Genomic DNA, 22,541 nt, shown 5'->3' with positions numbered 1-22,541 from the left:
TACATACATATACCACATCATCATCGTCGTCTTCTTTTTTTTCTTTTGGCTGCACTGAGTGGCATGTGGGATATTAGTTCCCGGACCAGGGATCGAACCCATGCCCTGTGAAGTGGAAGCATGGAGTCCTCACCACTGGACTGCCAGGGAATTCCCAACTACATCTTCTTTATTCATTCATCTGTCGATGGACATTTAGGTTACTTCCATGTCTTGGCTATTGTAAATAGTGCTGCTATGAACATAGAGGTGCATGTATCTTTTTGAATTATGGTTTTCTCCAGATATACACCCAGGAGTGGGATATAGTGGCTCTATTTTTAGTTTTTTAAGGAACCTCCATACTGTTCTCCATAGTGGCTGCACTAATTTGCATTCCTAACAACAGTGTAGGAGGGTTCCCTTTCCTCCACACCCTCTCCAGTGTTTATTATTTGTAGACTTTTTGATAACAGCCATTCTGACTGGCGTGAAGTGGTACCTCACTGTAGTTTTGATTTGCATTTCTCTAATAATTAGTAGCATGTGATGTTGTTAAGTCTCATTGCTGGTGACACTAACCTTGACAACTTGGTTAAGTGCTGTCTTCCAGGTTTCTCCACTTCAAAGCTGCTCTTTTCCCCTTTATAATTAATGTGTTCCACGATGAAGGACACTTTGAGGCTATGCAAGTATCTTATTTCTCATCCTGCTTTTAAGCCCAATACTTTTAGCATCCATTGATGATTCTTGCCTGAAACAGTTATTACTGAGGTCTTTGCAAAATGGTGAGTTTTGTATTTCCATCTTTGCCCCATTCCATCGTGCTGTCCCTTCTCTTGCGTTTACGTATCCAAGTCAATTATTTATTTATTAGTATGGACTCATTGATATTTATTATATTCTATGAGCTTAACCCACTGTTGGCCTAGAATTAGCCAGTGGGATCTTCTTCAAGTTGGTTCCTTTGCCCCTTCCACATGGTCCCATCAGTTTTTGAGCACTTTCTTGCTTTGCGGCACAACATTGTTTCAAATTCATCTTCTACCTGCCCTGCTCTGGCCCGAATTGAGAGTTTCACTAGGGAGCCCTAGTTCTTTTCACTGGAGAACGGAATTTATAAATAACATGCGGGCGCAAGTGCAGTCATTTCTACCAGGCTGTCATGGCTCCTAGGCCCTCTCAGTGGACAGAACTAAACAGCAGAGGTTTGTACACACACAAACATACCCATATGCATCTCCCTACCTCCCCATCTGCATGTGTATTAAAAGCCATGAGCCCATGCTTGTATCTTCTGTTCTAATCCAACAGAACAAGTCTTATTTTACCTTTCTCCCATCCTTATTAGTAATTTCTTTCTTTGACTCTCGTTATCCACAATATCTTTTATTAAATCTCAGTCCTCTTATGGACATAAATAATCTTCAGAATTGTGGGGAAAAAAAGGTACTAACTTCCTAGGGATTGTGAAATATCTCTGTACAGCTATTCATGTCTTCAGTCTTATAGTATATAGTCAAATACTGTCTTCCAAAATTATTTGCACTCTTTATCTTTCTTCCTCACTCCCTTCAGTGTGGTTATGTTATTCATATGTAATTTAGTTAGGTTTATTACTGTATTAAATTTTGTATTACCCCGTGCAATGGTTATTTTTTAATTGAGAAATAATTGACATTCAGGATGGTTAATTTTGTGTGTCAGCTTGACCAGGGATGCCCTGATAGCTGGCAAAACTTTATTTCTGTGTGTATGAGTATGTTCCTGAGAGAACTGTTGAACTGAATAAAGAATTGTTGAATCGTTGAACTGAATAAAGCAGGTGACCTTCCCCAATGTGGGCAGGCATCACCCAAGCCCTAGAAAGCCTGAACAGAACCAAAGGCAGAAGAAGGGCAAATTCACTCTCTCTGCTTGAGTAGAGACATCCATTTTCTCCTGGCTTTCAGAAACAGATCAAGACTTACACCACCAACCCTCTGATCCCAAGGCCTGTACACGTGGACTGAATTACACCGCTGCTTCTATGATTCTCCAGCTTATAGATGGCAGATCATGGGGCATGTCAGTCTCTATAACAGTATCAGCCAATTCCTAAAATAAATCTCCGGTTGTATTTCCCACTCATCTCTACCCATTTATTTTAGGTAACCAATTACTTTCTGCCCAAGTTTTATGCTTTGAGAAATAAATGTGTAATGTGACATGTGGTTGGTGTGGAAAATTACAACCATTACTTGCATTAACTTGAGTACCTAGAGCAACTGTCCCTTCCTTTTCCTCTTAACCCCTCCCATTCCTGCTTACATGCACCAAGAAAAAACTTGGAAAAAGTCCTTCTATTTTAAGAAAAAGAGGGCAAACCATAACCCCCCCAAGTTTATTTATTCATTTGCTCACTCACTACTCATTCATATAATTGATTCAATCATTTGAAATGCTATAATTCACATACTCAAGAGTAAATTGCAATCTGACTACTTAACTTATGAAACACATAATGTCAACACTTAGGATTCCAAAAGAGACTGGAATTGAGACATCTAAATATTTTTAATGAACTCAAGCAAAACAAATCACTTGACCAAGAAACTGGAATTTTGAAATATCTGTGTGGACATATACTGGATGAGTATGAATAGGTTGCTGTATTGCTAAAAGACTTGGGTATCACCAAGTTCTGTATCACCCAAAGTTACATCATTGGATATTCTGGTTATCTCGTTTACCCTATGTCAGAATATTAGAATTTTGATGTATACAAGGACGTTAACAGCATACTGGGCATAATTTGACTTCTTGGATTCAGAAAGTATTGTAACTTGTTATCTTTCAGTGCTTCAATGTCGTTATGAGCACTTGTCATTTTTATATATAGTATTTTAGACATACTAGGGTTGTGTGGCATCCTCTAGATGTTCTTTTCTTTCTTTTTTTTTTTTTTTCGGGATGCGGGCCCCTCACTGCTGTGGCCTCTCCCGTTGCGGAGCACAGGCTCCGGACGCGCAGGCTCAGCGGCCATGGCTCACGGGCCCAGTCGCTCCACGGCATGTGGGATCTTCCCGGACTGGGGCACGAACCCGTGTCCCCTGCATCGGCAGGCGGACTCTCAACCACTGCGCCACCAGGGAAGCCCTAGATGTTCTTTTCTACAATATAAAGGCCCCGTGTCAGCCTGAAAAATGAAAACATGGAGACTCACCATTGAAATTCACATTGCGGATATACTTCAACAACTTCTTGCCCCCAGCTTGCTCCATCTCTGGACAGACACCCCGGTAGTCAGCACAGAGATCCTTGTTCATGTGATGAAGGGCATGAGCCATTGCGTACACTGCGTCAATCACGAACTGAACTTTACCCTCCTGCTCATAGGTGGAATCTTTTCCAATTCTCTCCTGTCCTGCACATTAAAACAAGAAACACACACAAACATTGGTGTTGAGTAGAATGCCTCAATTTGCATTTACTTTCAAATATGCTTAAAGAAAACAATGCTTTGAGTACAGTCACGCAGGCCACGTATCCACGTTTGGCTACCATGTTCGGTTGCTTTGATAGTTTCTGGAATTTGACTTTGGAGCACATTACACTAACCTTTCTGATGCATTAGATACATTTCAGAAGCAGCACTTCAAAGGATCACAATAAAAGCCCTTGTAGTAAGCCAACACACTATTCAAAACATAGTGGCCCCATAGAACCAAGGGATTGCTGCGATCAGAAGCTGGGCTGCCACGTGCAAATCTTCAAAGCTCACTTAGGCTAGAAAGGTGATACGCCGAAGGAAAATGAGACAAAACTAATGAAATACCACCCCTGAACTCATTACCTTCTTCTATACACCTGCTCCACTTCCTGGGTTGCCTGTCTCAATTGTCCATATTACTGGCAACTCTGATGCTCAGGCTGGAAACCCTGATGTCATTTTTTCATCCTTTCCTGTCTCTTACTCCACCCTCCCACATACATATATCTAATGAAGAGCCAAAACCTCACCTGAAACAGTGAACAGTTTTGGCCACACTACCAATGCCCTATTTACGCTTTTCTCATCTCCCATCAGGACACAATGCTAGGTGTCTCTCTTCATCTAGTGATTCCTCCACATTCATTTTTCCAAACCACACAGCTAATCACTTCACCCCCGTGCTCAGAATTCTTCAGTGGTTCTCCACTGCCCGCAGAATGAAATCCAAAGCCTTTCCCCTGACAACAGAGGGTGTTCATCATTTTGTTCCTATCTGCCTAACAACAGTGAGAACCGGCAGCGATGAAGTGTCCTCCACTGTCTTGGAAGCCTTATATACAGGATTTTTATTTCATCCTCACTTTGTCAGTTAAATATTATTAGTCCTCATTATACAGATGGGAAAGCGGAGCCTTACAGAAATTAAATCACCTTCCGAAGGTCATGTACAGGAAGAGCAGATGACAGCCCAGGTTTATCAGAACCCCAAACCAACATTTCTCTCACTTCATGGGCCCTACCTCACCCTTTTCCTAGAATTTAAAACATATATATTTTTTGCTCCAGACAAGTATGGCTATTTTTCCCGTAAACATCATCAGCTCTAACGTTAATTATCTTCGGTCATTCCCCTTGTTTTGCCAGAAATATCCCTCCTTGCTTTTGCCCATCATAACTTAATTCTGTCCCCGTGGCACAATCCAGTGTTTGCTTACACTTAGCTTCTTGATCAGAATTAAAGATTTTCAAAAAACATTTCAAATCTTTATTATAAAATTATCACTGTATTTTAATGCTCTACTAGACTTTCCTTTTCTTTCTTTTTTTTTTTTTTTTTCCCTTATATCCCCAGCACTGAACACAGCATTTAATATCTGGTAGATTCTGAACAATACTTGTATTAAATTAGGCATCCGTTAAGTACATGGTAATACCAGGAACTCTCTTTAGACCTCCTGTCCCTCTATGACAAATAATTAACCACGGATTGAATTTCACTTTCGCAGCAATATTTCCCAGATTGTTTTCTATGACACATTTGTGTAGGAAGGAAACAGTAGGGATCCTACAACCCCTGTCCCTTCTCCTGCAAAACGAAGTGTTCCCGACAGCCACCGTATTAAACGTTATTAGGTTTCTTTACTGAGAGACTGTTTCAGAGTATTTAATATAACATAAAGTATGATTTCCAAGAAGGAAGTTCAGAATTTCCCCAAATTACGTGAATTCATATTTTTTCCTTTTCAGAGCACACATTAATATCTCAAACGGCAGACAGTTCTTTGTTTTGTATGTATCTCATTCAAGTACCAATCAACCTGGTGCTCACTGCTCTTCATTGGGTCTAGGCCTTTTCAGCGTGTCTGGAGCAGGAATCTTTTTTGAAAAAGATAAAATCCATCATGAATCCATACTGCTACTCTGAATTCAAATTCCGGACTACAGGACTTGTACTTAACTTGACACTCCTACACCTCTACCTCATTTTTTTTTTCAAGAGGAAAATTCTGGTTCTTACTGACACCATTCTAACTATTTATTTGCTTGATCCCATAATACACAAATAACATTCTTAGAATAAATGTCTAACCAACAGTCTAAAAATGTAGTGGAATGAGCAGCCTTGGCATATATGTCTTTTTCAATTCTTACCGGAATATTTTGGTGATTTATTCTGAGAAACGGGATTGCTTTGTTCAAGAGTCAATCTGTATGTGTTTTTGCTAAATACTGGCCAATTCCCCTCTAATGGGTTTGTACCATTTTGTTCTCCCACCAGCAAAGAGAGAGAGTGTTCATTTCCCAACAACTCTGACAACCAAGTATGTCCTCAAACTTGGATTTCCGTCTGTCAGCTAGGTGAGAAATGCTACCACAGTCTATTTTTATTTGCATTTTTCTTACTATAGGGGAGGTTGAACATCTTTGCATATAGTTAAAAGCTACTGTATTTCTTTTCTGCAAACTGTTTTTATAAAAATTTGGTCATTTTCTTCTCTACTTTTAAAAGCTTTTTATTAATTAAGCATATTAAGTCTTTGAGATTAAGTTGCAAATATTTTTCCTAGTTTGTTATTTTTCTTTTACTCACTTTAGGTATTTTCCAAATAAAATTATATTAGATTAAAAGATGTTTTTCTAAAAAAAATTATCAATTTATTTTCTTCTTATTGCTCTGGATTTTCAATCATGGTTTGAAAAAATGCTCCCACCCCAGGCTACAGAATATTCCATCTGTGTTTTCTTCTTGTATAATTTTATTTTTTAAACTTAGATATCTCATCCACTTGGAACACATTCTGGTATGAGGAATCAAAATTTTAGCTTTCTCCATATAGCTTCCTAGTTATATGCCAGTTCATCTTTTCTCACTGATTTGAAGTGCTTCCTTTATTATATATTAAGTTTTCCATGCATAATTAGATCTATTTCTGGATTTTTAAAATTTGTTTCACTGTTTGGTTTGTCTATTCGTGGGCCAACAGTACAGCTTCAATTATAAACTCTTTATAACATATTTTAATAACTGGTAGAGTTAGCCCCTCTCTCACCATAATTGTTCCTTCTCTTTCAAATTCTATGTTGACTTTTCTTTATTTATTCAAATGAGCTTTATTAACTACTAATCTATCTTGAGAAAAGAAAAAAAAATACTTGATGTGGAGTTTATGCTGTATTTATTAATCAACTTAGCCAGAACGGAAATTTTTACAAAGGTGAGAATTCCCACGTGTGTCTTTTCATTTGTTCAAGGCTACTGCTGCTTCCTTCAGTAGTGTTTTAAAATTTTTTCTCACATAGGTTTTGAGTGTTTCGTGGAAAGTGAGCCTTGGTATTTCACTTAGTTTTGCTATTATAAATATGGTTTTCTTTGCTAAGTATTTCCTCTGGTTTTTGGTTGCATACATAAAAGTTATTCTTTGTTGTGGTTGTTTTATTATTTTTCAACTTTCTATCACAAAAAATTTTAAATACAGAAGAAGGTTGAAAGAGTTTTACAGTGACCTCACCAACTAGATTCTTACATTAACATTTTACTACACTTACATAATAAGGCAATTCATTTTCTAATAATTTTATAACCTGCTACTTTACAAATTTCTCTTATTTTTTAGAGTACTTAAAAAGGCAATCTTGATGGCATTATGACCATTCTAAAATATATACTATGAAACGTGTTCAGACTAGTAATTCAGGAGAGCAGTTTCTAGCCTGCATTCATAAAGACATTCATCTCAGAAAGAATGCCTTGAAAAACAAGTGCAGTATTTTAAACAATAAAATATTCCATTATGTTTGAAACATTATAGGTTTTACCCCTCTCCTGAAGAGTCATCAGGTATGTTAGCTTATTAAGGGCTCTGAGAAACACAGGTACGTTTGTCTTTGGGGCTACCAGGACTTGAAAAATGTAGCCTTACATCAAGAAAATCAGAGCTGGCAAGTTAACAACAACAACAAAAAAGGCTAACTTTATTTCCCCTACTGTTGCAGATGCAACTGCGTGCCAAGGTCAGAGTCTCTGGTTACTCATCTAGCACCCCCACCTCCTCCCCTAACTGAAATCTGCTTCTCTTCAGGTATCTGCAGCCAACAAAGGAGTGAGGGGTTCAGGACCTCTCCTGAGCCTCACTGAGTCTCTCCTCATTTGTCTCAGCCAATCCAGTTTCCTCCTTGGCAAGGACTGATTTAGAAACAGGCATGGGTTACAGTTCTAGATAATGAGATGAAAGAAAAGAGTTTATTGGGTTCCACATATAAAATGATACAAATGAACTTATTTACAATAGATAGATTGTAAAATAGATCCGCAGACATAGATAACAAACCTATGGTTTCCAAAGGGGAAAGGTGGGGGAGGGATAAGTTAGGAGTTTGGGATTAACAAATACACACTACTGTATATAAAACAGATAAACAGGGACCTACTGTACAGCACAGGGAACTACTCTCAGTATCTTGTAATAACCTATAATGGAAAAAAACCTAAAAAAGAATACGTGTGTGTGTGTGTGTGTGTGTGTGTGTGTGTGTGTAACTCAGTCACTTTGCTGTATACCTGAAACTAACAAAACATTGCAAATCAACTATATTTCAATAAAAATTTTCAGAAAAAGTTTATTGGGGAACTCCTGAGAAAGTTTATTTGCTCTTAAAGAGAGATGAACTCAACTGCATCAAAACAATCACACACCCCCAACACACACACCCACAGACACACACACACATGCACACACACATTGCATTTACTCTAGTCATTTTGCAGTCCTGAGGCAATTACCCAGCGTACGAATAAGAGCAGAATAAAAATGTGGCAAGGATGTGAAAATACAATCGAGCTGTGGGTTAGCCAAGCCTAGAATTACCCTACTTTTTTTTTTTTCCCCAGTGACATACTCAATGGCTTATCCATTTAACTACAGCTTGATACTCAATGTTTTCCAGGTTTACTTGAACACTACACTTCTTATTCATGTACCATTTTATAACATCTCAAGGGACTAGCGTAAGTACACCTTCTTCCCCCCAAAAGTGAGAAATAAAAAAGGGTAGTTTTAAGCAATATTTTTAACAATGTAGATTGAAATAGAAAAAAAAGAAAGCATTTTCAATCAATTCTCGGTTAACAGCTCCTTCTTTCAGGCTTTCTGATGAACTGAGATGTTGTTATATTCTTTTCTTGAATGAAGTTCATCCTTTTCATCACATTTCCCAGGAAAGGGTTTGAGGTTTAGATAAAATAAGGAGAACTCTGAAGCATTAATTATTTTTCATTTCTCCAGCATGCAAAGAAGTTTTCCTTTTAAAGTCTCCCGATTTTCTGATGTAATGTTATTTTTACCCAAATAGTTCAGTATTTATCTTCAAAACGCACACTCCTTTAAGCTTACGTTGAATAAATTTTCAGCTGCACTACGCAAGAATAATCTACAAGCCCCCTCACGACCAGAGTTTCTAGTGTTCGTTCTGCTGGTGAAGTCTCCTTTCTTTGAAACATCTGCTTGTTTTGCTCATTTTAACATACTGCTTTCTCAGAATATACGCCTTAGTTAATATGCATGAGCAAACTATCAGGGAGAAAAAAAAGGCACAGAAAACGTAAGAAATTACGGATCTGAAATTATTAATATAAACAATCCCACTGCAGTACGAAAACCAAAAGGAAGAGGACGTTGGGCATAGGCAGGAAAAAAACCAAAGATATTTGCTAGTGCGACCTGAAAAACCTACCCAAACGGTCCTGTAGATTTGAACAACTGGCCCAGTGTTTACCATATGTTTCTATGGGAGTGATAAATTATAATTGGTGTTTTGATTTCACATATTAATTGCAGTTATTTGCATCGGGAAGACCTCTTGGAAGTTATATATGCTCGTGCTGACTGTGCTTTAAATGCTGCATTACACAAATATATTTTATTGAATGTAAAGCCACAAACTTAAAAATTTCTTGAGGCTAAAGTCCTGGGTAGTACTGTATATAATTAACTAAAATACTAATGCTTGGTTATACTGCAAATGATAAACACACTCATAAAAACAGGAAGAGAATATGTCACAGGAGCTCTGAAAATAGAGTCAGGGCATATATAGGTGCTGACAGAACTGCTAGATTCTGGGTAAAAAGGATGCAAGGAAAGCAGGGTGGATATCCTGGAACACTAGAAAATATTGCAGGGTTCTAAAAACGCTACAGTTACCAGGCAAGCCTTATTAAAATGCTACTGCAGTCCCTCCCATACTTTATTTAAAAAATAATAATAAATAAACAAATAACTTGGTTTACTGGATAACTTTTTTTCCCCTCATGGGTGTACCTTTTTCTTTTAAGATGAATGTCAATGGTAAAATAAGATTCTGTTTTATGCAAATTTGCTTTTTTTTTTTTTTTTCACAGTGAACACATTCATAGAATCTTGGGGTAACAACCCGTAGCAAGAAATACCAATTGAAGGAAAGTCAGAAGTTCTGCATTGAGACAAAAAGCCTTCACTGCTGCTGTGCCTCTATTTGGAGGTGAGGCTGAATGAACCTAGCAATTGTGAAGAGAACGATGGGCGTCCCTGTCACAGTACGACAGGCAGCCTGCGCTTACTGTGTTGTTCCTGGGCACCAGGCTCTGCGCTAAGCACTTTTCATGGTTTCATGTTAAACCCTCACAACGCTTTCTTGGGTACCATTCCCCATCCCTCTGTTACTTCACTACACCTTATAGACCATCTGCTAAATTGTTCCGTCCACATCTGCACACGGAAAAGCGATGAACCTGGAGTGTTCCCCTTTGTTTCTTTCCATTTTCAACTTTAGTTTAGAGCCACAAATAATCTTAAAGTTCATGCTAGCCATGATTTTTACATCCTCTTACCCCCACCTGAAGGTTTCGCTTGCGTTTCCAGCAAGGAGGAAATGGATGGTTTTGACAACCACCATCATAGCCTTCCCTGACCTCTCCTTGGGTGGAAAAGTTAATGCCCAGAGAACCTGCCAAAGCGCTGGCAGAGGAACAACAACAACAGCAGCAAAACAACTGATCCTCCACCTTCGATGACAAAAATGTGACTGTAATTGAACCATTAACATCCTCACGTTCTGCAGTGAACACAGCGAGTCCTATGTTACAGACTCAGAAACAACTCTAGCAAAGGTATTAAAGAGTGTCTAGCCACAAACCCTCACTTCTAACCTTTTTCCATGCAGGATGTTTCCCAGAAGACTATTTAATCATCACAGTTGAGTTTTCTTCTACTCTTCTGTTTTCGATTTCCAGATAGGTGCAGGTAAAGATATATGCAGTGAGTCAAGGTGTGTGGGACAGGAGTAGGCTTTGCACAGTGCACACAGGGCACCAGATTGGAAGCAAGGAATGTTTTAGCCCCAAGTTTCACACCTCCCCCAACGTGTGGAAGGTGTTCTGAGAGACTGAGCTAAGGGCTTTATTTCCAAGAGCAGTCTGTTGTAGATAACGCCAGCCCGTTGAGCAAAGGTGAGAACAGGGCTTCTGAAACTCACACAAGAAACCTTGCTGTACCAAGCAAGAACAAGATGGGGTTTCTTAAACAAGTGCATGGATACAGTTTCCATTTCTCACCTAGATTTCTTCTCTTCTGATTTCTTAAGCTAAATTTCTGTTTATATAGTGTTGGTTGCTTCTTCAATGCAAACGGTAAAATCACTAGTGAACCAATCTCTCTGGACATGACTTCAAGATTAAGAAAAAAGATACTGCGATAGATGCCTGGTCTCGTAACCCATCCCTCAGCAGGAGCCCCTCCATTAATGAGGTTCTGCCCCTCTGAAATTCTGTTTATGGCATTCCAGGGATTGTATTTAGGTTGAACTTTCAGGATAGGGCAGTGGAGAGAGGGAGGGGGAGAGAGGGAGGGGAAGAAACAAAAGAAGGAAGGAAGGGAGGGAGGGAGGAAGGAGAAAAGAACAGAAAGAAAGGAGAAAAGAGTAAGAAAGATCAACCTGAACCTGACGAAGCTTTTGGATATATTAACTAATTTACATACAGCTGATTCATTGTGCTGTACAACAGAAACACAACATTGTAAAGCAACTACAATAAAAATTAATTAGAAAACCTAATTTATAGGAAGTAGAGAAAATAAAGAAACATGTAAATCAACATTGCAGACATGCAGAAAACAAAGTCCAAATGTAAAAAATTCTACAGAAATAGTAATAAACTATTTTCTTCAACACATAAGTAGCAAAAGTTAAAAAAAGTGGAGAGAAACATTTAAAAATTTTTAAAAAGACTTAAGAGATATATCAAACAGATGTGGCATATGGACTTGGTTTAGATCCACCTGTAAACAAATCAATGATATAAAGACATTTATGACAGAAGGGAGAGACTGTGGGATGACGATGGGGAACTACTGCTTTGTTGGGGTGTGTGTGTGTGTGTGTGTGTGTGTGTGTGTGTGTGTGCGCTTCTTATATATTTTTAAGAGTATTTATTTCTTAGAGAACATACTGAAGTATTAAAAAAATCAAATGTCTGGGTTTACTTTGAAACGGCCAGAGGTGAGGGAGAAACATTCGGGGTACATGTGAACATAAATTGGCTATATATTAACTATTGTTGAGGTTGTGTGATGGATACATGGCGACTTATTCCACTCTTCTCTCTGCTTTTTGTTTTTGTTTGAAAGATCACAGGATGTCTGTAAAAATAAAAAGGAGAGAAGGAGGAGAAATAAGAAGGGGATGGATAAGGAGATGGGAAGAGGAGAGGGAGGGGGGAAAAAGAACAAAAAGAAGAGTATTGGGTTGAAGAATAGGGGAAATAGGCAGGGAGGAAACAGAGGAGTTGAACTCAGCTGCCTGTAAGGGACACAGTATGTGCCAGACACCCAACTAGAACCAAGGGACACAGATATGAACACAAAACGCTCTCATGCATGTTCTCACTGTTCACAGCTCCACTCGGATGCTTCTGCTTAAACGCAGTTTCCACCTCTCATCTCAGGGCTGAGAGTATGACTCTGCTCCGCAGGGATTTAGGAAACGGCACACGCAGTACAGATGCTACGGCATATGGGCGGGGTCATCTGACTCCCGGGGTCCCAAGTCACTTCCTGGAAGCAAAGCAAGCATGTTGTGGGGGTGGAATGATTTCATCTCACTGCCATGATGCCCCTTTGCCTTGTGAGATGCAGAGAAAAGGCGTAAGGGAGTTGATCCCACTACAGGGTTTGAAAGGACTTAGCAGAATCATCAGCCCAATGACAGTATAAATAAAAAGAAAAAGCCATGGTTTAACTCCATCTGGGTTCTGTATCCAGGGCTGGTGACTATAAATAAAAAGGAAAAATACGCATATATGTATGTTGAGCTCCCTAGAGGCAAGACTGGGTCCTAAACATTGCTATATACCCAGAACCCAAGGATGAGTGAATATCCTGGAAAGAAAAGGGAAATAATGAGCAAGTAGTTTTTGTAAAAAGGTAGAAAAGAACGATTATAATCCTTCAGCCGGGAGAGCTGAGGGCTGACACGGAGCATTTAATTCAGGTGGCCAAATGACCCCAGACAAACGTGGAGAGGAAACAGTAGCACCCCGAACGCCGACGTTCGGGATCCTTTTTCTTAAACGGGGTTCTTAGGTGCCTAAAGACTCTACTTATCACCGTTTTCAGTTAAGTTATTCAAGTGCCGATGATAAAAACATTCTGTTAGCTCTTTTTTCAAGGCAAGATTAATTTTACACTCAATTTTATACCTATGTACACATACCTTACAACATATACTTTTGACCATTGAGTCATGATCATCAGAAGTGAAATAGCTTTCTTCCTACTGAACCCTAACAATATTCATAACAGAAATAAAGTCGATACAATTCTCGACTCAGAGGTTCTGAAGGCTCTGAGCTTCTTAGGAATGTCACATTCCATCTGTATTTAAAAAAGAGTAGAACAGCTAACCCGACAAGGAAAAACCCTTAACCAGGCGCTAACCAGAAACCTAAAACTGACATTTCAACAGTCGGAACACACTGGATGATTTGGCTAAGGAGCTACTAGCCACATCCATGCTACCCCTGGAAGGAAATTAATTAAGTAGTATTGGATGAAACCCTTTTGTAGACTGGTAAAGAGGAGGTTCTTGATACAAAGTCTAGAAATCCAGACTTAGTTTAAAACACACGTAAGCCAGTATGATTTAATGGGAAAAAGCCCTTCAAAATCTCTGTATTTTGAAACCAGTGTGATGGTACCTCCGTCTCTCCTATAATCAGGGCAACCATTTCAAGAGCTACGAGCATGCAGACTCATATCACACAAACCTGGGTTGAAATTTTGCCTCTGCATTCATCGTACCTGTGACTAAATGGGAGCTATACAACCCTTTACCAAACCAGTCGAACACGTTCAAGTTGCCTGGTATTCAGAGAGGGCTGTGATGAACAACAGCAACAATAGCTAAATTCAGTAGTTTCTATTCTCCAAAAACGATTCTAAGCACTCTACATACATCATCTATTTCTCATAATCACCCTAGGATGAACATACGGTTATTATTATTGCCATTTACCGGTAAGGAAACTGAAAGTTTATTTAAATAACTTACCCCCAAAGTTACACAGACAGCAAGTGGCTAGTCAAGAGTTGAATCCAGTTGTCTGACTCTCAATTCAAAGTGTGAATATCTTTTTATGGTGATATATTCTGCATTTAGTAAAATGCTACGTCATAAATGAACTGCTCAATCAGTATTGACAAACACAAAGCAATACACAGAACGTTTTTATCACTCTGGAAAGTTATCTTGTGCCCCTTCACAATTAACCCTTCTCCCTCCACTATAAAGCAACCACTGATCTGTAATCTAACGTAAGTTACTTTTGCCTATTCTAGAAATTCATATAAATAGGACCATACAATATGTACTTTTCTCTGTCTGCTTTCTCTCACTCAGAAAAATATTTTTGAGATTTATTCAGTTTGTGGCATGTATCAAAATCTCATTCTTTTTTATTGCTAAGTATCATTCCACTGAATGGATAGATTAGAGTTTAATTACCCATTTTCCTTTTGATGGACATCCGGGCTATGTCTAGTTTGGGGCTTCTCAACACCTATGGACGGTCTGTGATTTCACCCGATGTGTAAGAGTTTAGCCTGTCATGGTTCTGTGGACACTGGCTGAAGATGTGAGACCCCTGGTTCAGAGCCAGGTACAGCAGGCAGCACAAACATAATGTTTGCTCACAGCCCCCTCCTTACCACCCCCCTTGCTCAAGTCCAAGGTGGTGAAAGAGAGCAGTCCAGGTAGATGGTGCCCACGCAATGGGTTTACATTAGAACTTTCAAACTCTGAGCTCAGGGAGACTGAATCTTGTATAAAGGATTTCAAGCGAAGCTACCTGACCTTGGTTCCAGAGGGAGATATTACCTTTATTACACTGGCTAGTAAACAAACCATCCCTATGCTTCTTGACGATATGCTATCTGTATCTTCCAAGGCCAATGACTATATAATAATACCTTGAAAAGCTAATCAGTGCACCTGCTCTCAATATAGCAAAGGACGCCAATAGAGGATTGTCCCCCAATAGGGCAATTATGAATAAAGCTGCTGTGAACATTTCTTCACAAGGCTTTTATGGATATGTGTTTTTACTTCTCCTGAGTAAATACTTAGGAATAAGAGTTGCTATATTATAGGCTCATGCATGTTTAACTTTTAAAGAAGTTGCCATGTTCCAAAGCAGCTGCACCATTTTATTCTAATATCAATGTATAAAAATGCAGGTTTCTCCATATCCTCTCCAATATTTGATGTTATCAATCTTTTCCATTTTATCCATGAGTATTAGACCCTCACTGTGGTTTAATTTGCATTTCTCTGATGAATAATGATGATTTTCATTTTTTTCATGTGCCTATTGACCATTTGTATTAGACCTAGTAGTTTCCCTTGGCAAGCACCTTAGAAGTTCAGCATCCCAGGCTATGCAAATTCTCTACCAGAGTAGTACAAAAGTCCATGAGGCCACAGGGTTAATGCCTGAATGATGGTCAAATTATATTTTTTATTTTAAGAAGGGGGTGTAGCCAAGATGGTGAAGTAGGAAGACCCTGAGCTCACTTCCTCCCATTAGCACATTAAAATTATAACTATTTACAGAGCAACTATCAATAAGAACAATCTGAGGGCTAGAAGAAAAGATTTTCCACAACTAAAGATATAAAGAAGGAATCAAGGGACTTCCCTGGTGGCGCAGTAGTTAAGAATCCACCTGCCAACGCAGGGGACACGGGTTCGAGCCCTGGTCCGGGGAAGATCCTACATGCCACGGAGCAACTAAGCCCATGCGCCACAACTACTGAGCCTGCACTCTAGAGCCCGTGAGCCACAACTACTGAGCCCGCGCACCACAACTACTGAAGGCCGCGTACCTAGAGCCCGCGGCTCCACAACAAGAGAAGCCACCGCAATGAGAAGCTTGCACACCGCAACGAAGAGTAGCCCCTGCTCGCTGCAGCTAGAGAAAGCCTGCGTGCAGCAATGAAGCCCCAACACAGACAAAAACATATATTAATTAATTAAATTAAAAAAAAAGAAGGAATCACAATGAGACAGGTAGTAGGGGTGGAGACATGGTATAGTCAAGACCCACACCCATCTGTAGGAGGCCAACGAATAGGAGGATAATCGTAATTGCAGAAATTTTCCACAAGAAGTAATGGGTCTGAGACCCACATTGAGCTCCCCAGCCCGGGGTCCTGCACCAGGAGGACAAGCCCCCGGAACACATGGCTTTGAAGGTCAATGGGGCTTGCGTATGGGAGAGCCAGAGGACTACAGGAAACAAGAGACTCTGCTCTTAAGGGGGATGCACAAAATCTCACACACTCTAGGACTTGGCACAGAGGCAGTAATCTGAAGGAAGCCTGGGTCAGAACCACTTACTAATTCTGGAGAGCCACCTGGAGAGGCAGGAGGTAAATTGGACTCCCACAGGGAAACAGATGCTAGCAGGAGCCATTCTGGGGAGATCCTTCTCCCATGAGGGCACTGATGCTGCAATTGCCATTTTGGAATCCTACCGTCTAGGCTATTCGTGCTGGAGGCTTACTTGCCCACCAGCTGGTAGGTACCAGTCCCAGGATTCACCAGGCCAAGCAGCCAGCAGTGTGGGGACTTGGCCCCACCAACCAGTGGGCCAATAGCAGTCCCAGGAGCCCGGACCTCACTGCTAGCCACCCTGGGACACAGGCCACCAATGGCCTGAACCAGCCCTGGGACTCCCCAGGCCACACAGTCATTTGCACTGGGACCCAGTCTCATCCACCAGCAGGTCAGCAGCCTCCACACGAAGCAGTTCCTGGCAGCCAACCAGGTCAGGGCCAGCCCTGCCTACCAGCATACCAATGGTAGTCAGCCCTGACACAACAGAAAGGTCCACCCAGCCTACACAGGGGGGCACCCTTAGAGCTCTGGTGACTATAGGGGAATGTGCTACTGGGTCCCACAGAACATCTCCTACATGAGGCAACCTAGCCTTACACCTAAAGGATCTAGGAAAAACAACAAACAAAACCTAAAGTTAGTAGAAGGAAAGAAATAATAAAGGTTAGAGCAGGAAGAAAGGAAATACATATTTAAAAAACCAATGAGACTAAGAGCTGGATTTTTTAAAAGGTCAAATTGATAAACCTTTGACCATACTCATTAGGAAAAAGAGAGGCAGGGCCCAAGTAAATAAAATTAGAAACGAAAGAGAAGTTAAAACTGACACCACAGAAATACAAAGATCATAAGCAATTGCTAAGAACAATTATATGCCAATAAAAGCAACAACCTAGAAGAAACGGAAAAATTCCTAGAAATATACAATCTCCCATGGCTGAATCCGGAAGAAATAGAAAATATGAAGAGACCAATTACCAGCAATGAAAATGAATCAATAATCTAAAAAAACCTCCCAAAAAACAAATGTCCAGGAGTGAACTTCACAGTTGAGTTCTACCGAACATTTAAAGAAGCTTTAACACCTAATCTTCTCAAACTTTTCCAAAACATTAAAGAAGAAGAAATGCTTCTGAACTCACTCTATGAGGCAAGTGTCACCCAGATACCAAAACCAGACAAAGACATCACACAGAAAAAAGAAATTTACAGACCAATATCACTGATGAACAGAGATGCAAAACTCCTTAACAAAATGTTAGCAAACCAAATTCAACGGTGTATTACAAGGATCATAAACCATGCGCAAGTGGGATTTATCCCAGTGATGCACAGATGGTTCAATATCCACAGGTCAATCAATGTCATACACCCCATTAAGAAACTGAAGAATAAAAATCATCCGATCATCTCAATAGATGCGGAAAGAGCTTTTGACAAAATTCATCATCTATTTATGATAAAAATTTTTTCAACAAAGTGGGTATAGAGGGAACATACCTCAACATAATAAAGGCCGTTTATGATAAACCCACAGCTAACATCATGCTCAATGGTGAAAAGTTGAAAGCATTTCCTATAAGATCAGCAAAAAGACAAGGATGCTTACTCTCACCTCTTTTGTTAACACAGAATTAGAAATCCTAACCACAGCAATCAGATTAAAAATAATAATAGTAATAATAATAGAAAGAAGTAAAAGGAATTCAAAGTGGAAGGGAATAAGTAAAACTGTCACACTTTGCAGATGACATGATACATAGAAAATCCTAAAGATGCCAACAAAAGCTATTAGAACTAATTAATACATTCAGTAAAACTGCAGGATACAAAATTAGTATGAAGAAGTGTGTTATGCTTCTATACATTAACAATGAGCTATGACAGAGAAAAATTAAGAAAACAATCCATTTACAATTGCATCAAATTGAATAAAACACCTAGGAATAAATCTAACCAGGGAGGCAAATGACCTGTACTAGGAAATCTATGACACTGATGAAAGAAACTGAAGATGACATAAACAAATGGAAAGATATACCATGCTAATGGAATGGAAAAATTAATATTGTGAAAGTGATCATACTATCCAAGGCAATCTACATAATCAGTGCAATTTCCATCAAAATGGCAATAGCATTTTTCACACAACTAGAAGAAATAATTCTAAAATTTGTATCAAAACACAAAAGACCCCAAATAGCCAAAGCTATCTTGAAAAAGAAAAACACAGCTGGAGGTATCACACACTCTGATTTCAAACTATACTGCAAAGCTACAGTAATTAAAACAGTATGATACTGGCACAAAAACATACCCATAGATCAGTGGAACAAAAGAGAGAGTCCACAAATAAACCCATGCTTATATAGGCAATTAATCTACAACAAAAAAGGCAAGAATATACAATGCAAGAAAAATAAACTTCTCTATAAATGATGTTGGGAAAACTGGACAGCTACACGCAAAAGAATCAAACTGGACTACTCTCTTACACCATATACAAAACTAAACTCAAAATAGGTTAAACTCTTGAATGTAAGATCTGAAACCAGAAAACTCGTAGAATAAAACATTGGCAATATGCTAACTCTTCCACATTGGTTTTAGCAACATTTTTTGGATATACCTCTTCAGGCACATGAAACAAAAACAAAAATAAAGAAATGAGGCTACATCAAACTCTAAACCTGTTTTGCACAGTGAAGGAAGCTATTTTAAAAAAAGGCCGTCTACTGAATGGAAGAAGATATTTGCAAATAGTATATCTGATAAGGGGTTAATATTCAAAATAAAGAACTCATACAACTCAATATCAAAAACAAACAAACAACCTGATTAAAAAATGGGCAGAGGACCTGAATAGACATTTTTCCATAAAGACATACAGATGGCCAACAGACTCATGAAAAGATGCTCAACCTCACTAATCATACAAGAAATGCAAATCACAAGCACAATGAGGTATCACCTTACACCTATCAGAATGGTTATCAAAAGACAACAAATGATAAGTATTGACAAGGATGTACAGAAAAGGGAATCCTAGTATACTGGGTGGGAATGGAAATTGGCACAGCTACACTGCAGTCTTTTTTTTTTTTTTTTTTTTTTTTTTTACAATAGCCAAGATATGGAAGCAACCTAAGTGTCCATCAACAGATAAATGAATAAAGAAGATGTGATACATAACACACACAGACAAAGACAACACACCCAATGGAATATTACTTAGCCATAAACATGAGTGAAATCTTGTAGATGGACCTACAAGGTATTATACTAAGTGAAGTAAATCAGATAGAGCAAGATGAATACCATCTGATATCACTTATATGTGGAATCTAAACAACAACTGAACAAACAACTAAACAGAAACAGACTCAGATACAGATCCCAAACGCGTGGTTGCCAGACGTGAGAGGGGTGGGGGGACGGCTGAAATAGGTGAGGGAGGTTAAGACGTACAAACTTCCAATTACAAAATAAATGGGCATTAGGGGTGACATCTACAACCTGAGGAATAGAGTCAAGAGCACTGTGGTAACTTTATATGGTGACAGATAGTAACTAGACTTCTCAGGGTGATCATTTTGCAACGTACACAAATATCAACTCATTATGCACCTGGAACTAACGTAGTGCTGTAGGCCCACTATAATTCAATTTCTACATATATGTATACGATTCATTTTTGAATTATCATATAAACTGCAGCCATTAAATGATACTTTGTAAGACCACGGCAACCCAAGTTCTAAATGTAGTTGACCCTTTGCCACTTCATACATCTTGTAAGGAGTCACTTAGAACATAAGCTCTCTTTGGTGGTTTCTAAATGAGCTAAAGGAAGCAGCTTATAAGTTGTTTAAATCGTATTCTCCTAAGGTCATAAACTTTTTATAGGAAAAATTTATGTGTAGTTCTTTTGTTTTTGTTTTTGTTTTCAGTGTGATGTTAATCCTTTCATGCCAGGCGGATCCACTTCCATGAGTCACTGCTTTCAACAGTAAAGCAAAATGCTTTGGTTCGAATCCCAACGCTGCTAGACACTAGCCAAGTGACTCTGGGAAAGCCACTCATCAGACCGCTGTGAACTTTGCTTTTATCTTTCCATTCGGGCGACTATAAATATTATCAGCTCTGCCAACTCTGCTGAGTTGTAGGGATGATCAAATTGCACAGGGGACATTAAAACAATTGAAAGACTCTAAAGTGCATCTCATAAAAAAGATAAATCAGTAACCAAACACATGGAAAAAATATTTCACCTTGCAAGTTTTCTAAGAAGTGCAAATCAAAAGAGAGGTAACATTTTAGTAGTTTTGCCAGTGGCTGAATAAATTAGTGCAGTCCTTTCAGAAAAGTTTGACAACACATTTCAATTCTCCGGAAAAAAATGTCTACTCTGAATCTGTAATGATAAAAATAGGTAATGTGTATTTTACTATTGCTTCTCTAACGCTCCCTGTATGTCAGGCATTGTACTAAGCACTATACTTGGACAGGTGGCCTTGAGCAATGAGGGGACTAGGGATGCCGACCCTTCACACAGTTGAAAATCCGCGTGTAATTTATAGTCGGCCCTCTGCATCCGTGGTTCCTTGTCATCCTGGATTCAACCAGCTACGCATCATATAGTACCCTAGTGTTTACTACTGAAAAAAATCTCCGTAGAAGTGGATCCACGTAGTTCAAACACATGTTGTGCAAGGGTCAACTGTATAAGCTTACTTAGTGCTTCTCCTCAAAACACAAAACTGTCTTTGGTTATTATTATCATCTGCGTTTTACAAATTAGGAAAGAGGGCACAGAGCTGCAAGGTCATTTGTGCTAGGCTTCATAGCTAGTATGGGGCAGGAAGCACAATTAAATTTAAGGTGATTTGGTTTCAAAGTTCTCACTCTTTACTCCTCCATTTAATAACTTCTGGAAGTTCATCCTCAGAAAGTAACCCAAAATAAGGAAAGAGCAGGAGGTCTTAAGATATTTCTGCATGTGTTTTGTATATACTTGCCAATTTTGGAAGTGATGTAAGTAAAGATTCAGCAAGTGATAGCAAATAAAATCTTTCGACTATTACATACTACTTAAAATAACCAAGAAAACTAACAAGTACAGTACTTATGATCCACAAAATTAAAAAAAAAAATTAAAAGATGTCTCAATTTCTTATTATCGCCATGTTAGGGTTATAAGATTGACAGAATTTTTGGTTCTGCCCATGGTAGCATTCTAAGGGTCCTCAAGAACTATAAAAGTGGTATGCAGAGGTCTCTTTCTTATGAATGGCAAGACCAGGGTCAGGAATCCCAGTGACATCATCCCAAATTCTTTCTTTCCATGAGTGCTAATGAATAGGACAGAGCCAATGAGATAGAATTCACTATTTTAATAAAAGTTTACGCACTCTGGTGTCAAAATCAGAAGAAAGTTAGACACAGGTGGTCAGATACGCTGTCCCCAGAGAAGGGAAGTAAGGTTTTAGAGGAGCACATGCTCGGAGTTTATTACATTGCAAACTTTCTCCATCAGAGGACTGAAACCCCTTTCAAGGACAATGGCTTTTCCTTTGGCCATGTCCTTCCCCTACTTATGGGTAGGAAAGCAACTCAATGATTTAAAGGTAGACAGATATACACTCCCTCCGTTGGCCAAATCAATAGAAGACAAACCTAGAGCCCAGAGCTCCTTCCAGACACCCAAGCTTAGAGCAGACATCCAAGCAACAACAACAACAACAACAGCAGAAGCCTGTGGTCACACATGTCACTTTTCTTTTCTTAGGCGCCACAGCGGTGGCTGGTGCAGTATCCTGAATGTTGTGGCATCATTACACCAAATTTGCTATGAGGTGTCTACCCAGGAGGGCAGCTTAGAATGGAAGAAACAAATAGTAACAAACGGTTTCTGAGGTGGCCAGATCTGGGTATGGATTCTTTCTGACTGAGCGACCATGAGCGCGAGGTGGAATTGGGCTCCCTAAGCCTTGGCTGCCACTTCCTGCTTGGGCAACGTGTACCTTCCCCTGCTTCCATTTTCTCATTTATAAAACAGTGGAAAAAAAAAAAAAAAACCAGCTATTTCAGAGGGTGTGGTAAGGATTAAAAGAGTTAAGATTTGTTTCATTTTCCTCAGCTAAAAACTGAGGATAAGGAA

General features: G+C 39.2%; 1 protein-coding gene across 6 annotated transcripts in view; it reads right to left on the bottom strand.

Annotated features, from left to right (window-relative positions):
- GRM7 (glutamate metabotropic receptor 7) overlaps nucleotides 1-22,541 on the bottom strand; it is an 859,725-nt gene that overhangs the window by 293,519 nt on the left and 543,665 nt on the right. For all 6 annotated transcript variants that reach the window (XM_060022949.1, XM_060022947.1, XM_060022946.1 and 3 more), the window contains one exon: nucleotides 3,185-3,385. In XM_060022949.1, the coding sequence (XP_059878932.1) occupies nucleotides 3,185-3,385 (201 nt within the window). The remainder of the gene's footprint in view (nucleotides 1-3,184; nucleotides 3,386-22,541) is intronic.

The sequence above is a fragment of the Delphinus delphis genome, chromosome 10 (genome assembly GCF_949987515.2).
Source record: "Delphinus delphis chromosome 10, mDelDel1.2, whole genome shotgun sequence".
NCBI lineage: Eukaryota > Metazoa > Chordata > Mammalia > Artiodactyla > Delphinidae > Delphinus > Delphinus delphis.
This window is presented reverse-complemented; position numbering and strand designations above follow the sequence as displayed.